We start from the raw sequence: 3,678 nt of genomic DNA, 5'->3' as shown, positions 1-3,678 counted from the left end.
CTACTACGTACACTCAAGGCGCTACAACAATCGGTGCATATGATGGTGGTGTATGTAATGTTTTGAGCGTAAATACATCCAATAAAACAACGAGAAAGTTGAATTGGGACCAGGCGTAACAGATTTTGCAGCTAAAGGGCAGAGCAAGGGCTATATGATTGATACCTCTACTCTTCTCGGTCCCTTGGAACTAACTATTGACCTAGCATACAGAAGAAGACAAAAGCCCAATGACGGTATAATATGCTAGTCACCACCACCACCCCATCTGCAAAACGAAGTTATAACCTTAATACAAACATTGCAATCGGCTTCCACACTCAACTCTAATCTACCAAAGCATCCCTCCCTGCAAGGTCAGTCGATAACAACAACAAACATAACATGTTTTCTTATGTTGGTTGCCCCTCTCTCTCATATAGAGCAGTATTGTGTGCATTCTTTCTACACTACTAACACGAGATATGCGGCCATCTTCATCATTTCTAGCTTTGCCTGATTTGGCAACACAGACCTCTTGGTGGGCAAAGAAATCAGCCAAGCTCGGACAGATGGCATTAAACAGCTCTTTCCATTCTACCGTGTCCAGCAGAGGTAATTCCCAATTCCTGGATGCGTTTCAAATCCTGCCTTCCATAATATTTTTCTCTACTGAAGACTACAATGATTCAAAACAACAATGATTCTCAAGTCACTAAGGCCTGGAGCCCTAGCCATGTCAATGTACGAGTTTAGAGAGGTTAGACCCCAGCTAAGATAAGGGAAGAGCGAAAGGATGACCCAATGTCCTTTTCAAGCTTTTCTCTCAGCAAGTGAACTGCAAGTATAGAGATAATGGAGCATGATAGTAAGCGTTAATAACCCAGCGATCCAAAACAAACATTCCACTGGGCTTCCACACTCAATTCTCTAATATAGCAAAGCATCCTGCAAGGTCCGATAGTACAAGATGGATGAGGAAAGAGATAGTCAGCCAGCCAAAGCACTAGTTCAGCACTGCTGCCAACAGCTAGCCAAACAGCATGTCACTCAAAAGAGAGAATCTGGAAAATAACATATACTCCACCACCCCACCTGGTGTTCGAGATAACAACAACCACAACTTCAATATGGTAGACAAAAGCAAGCACAGTCTATGGCGTGAACATTCGAAGACTCAAATCTGTGACTGGGGAGTTCACTAAACATGCCCTGTTCTGAAGCAGTGACAGAATTTTCTTAACTCATACATCTTGTATACATACTGGTCAAAGGAAGTTCAATTACACATAGAGAAGGAGATATAAGAACTTGTTGTCCCAGCTGGCCTGGCAACTGATCAACATGAAATGCACTTTCCTTGCCTAAAGCGTCTGCAGTTTCCATTTGACAAATATATACAGTGACCAAGCTGCCCACCGTTAATAAGCACAGTTGGAAAATCCTTGGCAAAAAAAGAAGTCGAGACTGGCACCAGCAAGCCCCCTTAAAATGAAACAAAAACATGATTACGACGCCATCCATGCATGCCTTGTCAGCAACCTAGATACAGGTCTAGCTAGATGTGTACTTTACCGCCATGTCAATTAACTAGAACAGCAGAAACATCGTCTGGTGCAGCCTAGAAAAAGTTTTGTCTGGCAGGTGGTCTGTCTGAAGCCAGATTAACTCGGAGAGGCCTCCCTTGAACCTCCTGACAATTATTGAAAGGGGGAAAAAATGAAAATTAATTCAGCATGGTGTTTACAAAACATCCGAGGAAATTGAGTGAAAGAAGGAAGGTATATAGCATGATGATTCATTCTCTCTCACCGCTCCGTCCATTTTGCTGATGGCCTCATTAACCTCGTCAGATGAAGAAAGAGTAACAAATCCAAAACCCCGAGATCGTCCGGACTCCCTGTCATACACAACTTTTGCCTCCAGCACTTTGCCATGTTCAGTGAAGAGATTCTCAAGCGTGATATCGTCCATGCCCCATGGTAAATTCCCCACAAACAATTTGTTAGTGTTTGAAGGGGCCCCTTCATAGCGAGGGCGGGGCCCATCATTCCTGGAGCGGTCCGGAAAACTCACCCTCAGTCTTCTCCCCATGAATTCCTGGAACCAAAACCAATCATCAAACAACCAAATCAATGGAAACCACACCCTGCCCTGCCCTGCCCTGCCCTGCCCTGCCGTCACCTCGTTCCCTTACCTACCTCGCCATCAAATCTCGCAACAGCCGCGTTCGCTTCGTCCATAGAGCCCATCGTCACGAACCCAAAGCCACGGCTTCTGCCACTCTCCCGATCGTAGATGACCTACCCCATACACAAAGCACACCAGTGAGGAGGTGCAGGTGCAGGTGCAGGTGCAGATGCAGATCCTACCTCCACCAGTTCGACAGTGCCGGCTCCCTGAAAGTGTTCGGCCAGATCCTCACTACTGCAGCTCCACGGAAGGTTCCCCACGTACAGCTTAGGTCCCTCCGGAGGAATGGCGTCGGAGCCTTGCTCGCTATCGGACTCTTGGCTGCTGCTGCTGCTGCTGTTGAGGTAGCTGTTGGAAGCGTCCAGCGAGTCGACCTCGTCTGTGGTAAACTGGGCACGGGCGAAGGAGGCGGAGGTTGTGGTGGCGGAGAAGGGGGTGATAGTGAAGCAGAGAGCTGCACGAATCAACCGAGAAGAGAGAAGCCTCGAGTCCAAAAAGGAGAGACCCTTGTAAGTCTTGCGGCAGAGAAGAGCCTCGCCACGGGTCGAGCCAGTGGCGGGGAGACAGGCGCCGGTGGAAGAGAAGCACGCAGAGGCCATGTCCCCCAACGCTGCTAAGGAAGAGAGGGCCAAGTTCTGGTGGAGAGACAACGTGGCAGGATGAAGTCTCCGAAGGGCCAAGGAAGGGTGTTTCACACTCTGCCGGTCGACGGCTGGGCAGGTTAGTGTATATTTATTTACTTGGGTATAGAGGGCAAAGCATGGGTGTACATTGAGCCACGTGGCCAGGAGTTGGTTAATTTTATTATTTAGCATGACCTATAGTGTATGCCACCCCCTACTCAAATTCAGGACATTGGGGATAACGCTCGTCCAAACTCTGGAATAACACTAGTCCCCTGCTACCAACTGAGCGAGAGCTACTGTCGTGGCTGCCGCCGGCCTACACCACCCACGCTGAAGACGAGGCGGCGATTGCAACCTATAAGAAGTTATGGACTCTCAGATCCCTTATTCATATATTGAGTCCTGCTTCTTCTTCTTCTTCTACACGCCTTTCCCTCTCCACAAGTCGTGATGTTCTTCCTTATTGTCGTCCTAAGGCTTCTCTCCTCCGTCTGTCAGTCACTGTAGCAATATATGTAGCGCTCTCCCTCTCTCTCGTCTCACTGTGTAGCTATATATTCTCTCTTTCACCACAAAAAAGAGTGCCCCAAACGCATACACAGGATTGCTGCTAGTAGGGCTCTCTCTCTCTCTCTCTCTCTCTACGGCAGGCCCCCCATCTAAGAGCCGTTAGAAGAGAAGACAAAAACGAGGCTTGGGCCTGCGTGAGGGGAGGTCGAGGAGGGCCAGCTGGAAGAGCAAAAGGCGCACAAGGGAGAACCGGCAGAGGTGAGGCAGCCAGTGCACGACGGGGGCCGAGAAGGATGGTGCACGAGCACTAGAAGATTCTTAAGTAGATCAAGGTTACCGATTCTTAAGTAGATCAAGGTTACCGCGTGAG

The 3,678-nt window shown here is 48.5% G+C and overlaps 1 protein-coding gene across 2 annotated transcripts; it reads right to left on the bottom strand.

The window, feature by feature from the left end:
- Positions 1–1,213: 1,213 nt before the first annotated feature.
- On the bottom strand, positions 1,214–2,871 carry LOC147634423 (28 kDa ribonucleoprotein, chloroplastic-like). Of its 2 annotated transcripts, XM_086803494.1 has the most exons (5): positions 2,352–2,871; positions 2,181–2,282; positions 1,792–2,079; positions 1,555–1,672; positions 1,214–1,464 (listed from the first exon to the last, which is right to left on the bottom strand). In XM_086803494.1, exons 1-4 carry the CDS (start codon positions 2,769–2,771, stop codon positions 1,601–1,603), a joined length of 882 nt encoding a protein of 293 aa, XP_086659620.1. In that variant the 5' UTR covers positions 2,772–2,871; the 3' UTR covers positions 1,214–1,464; positions 1,555–1,600. The 2 variants fall into 2 exon arrangements, with proteins under 2 accessions (XP_086659620.1, XP_086659618.1); XM_086803492.1 differs by having other exon boundaries at positions 1,430–1,672.
- Positions 2,872–3,678: the final 807 nt, after the last annotated feature.

Source organism: Cibotium barometz, chromosome 10 (assembly GCF_041138505.1).
Source record: "Cibotium barometz isolate CiBa-2024 chromosome 10, ASM4113850v1, whole genome shotgun sequence".
Taxonomy (NCBI): Eukaryota; Viridiplantae; Streptophyta; class Polypodiopsida; order Cyatheales; family Cibotiaceae; genus Cibotium; species Cibotium barometz.
The sequence above is the reverse complement of the archived record's forward strand: the minus strand, read 5'-3'. Positions and strand labels throughout refer to the sequence as shown.

Coding starts and splice junctions, on each gene's coding strand:
- LOC147634423 (XM_086803494.1), bottom strand. CDS start 2,771: ATGGCCTCTGCGTGCTTCTCTTCCACCGGCGCCTGTCTCCCCGCCACT. Junction 2,283..2,351: donor GCACTGTCGAACTGGTGGAG/GTAGGATCTGCA, acceptor TGTATGGGGTAG/GTCATCTACGATCGGGAGAG. Junction 2,080..2,180: donor TTGCGAGATTTGATGGCGAG/GTAGGTAAGGGA, acceptor TTTTGGTTCCAG/GAATTCATGGGGAGAAGACT.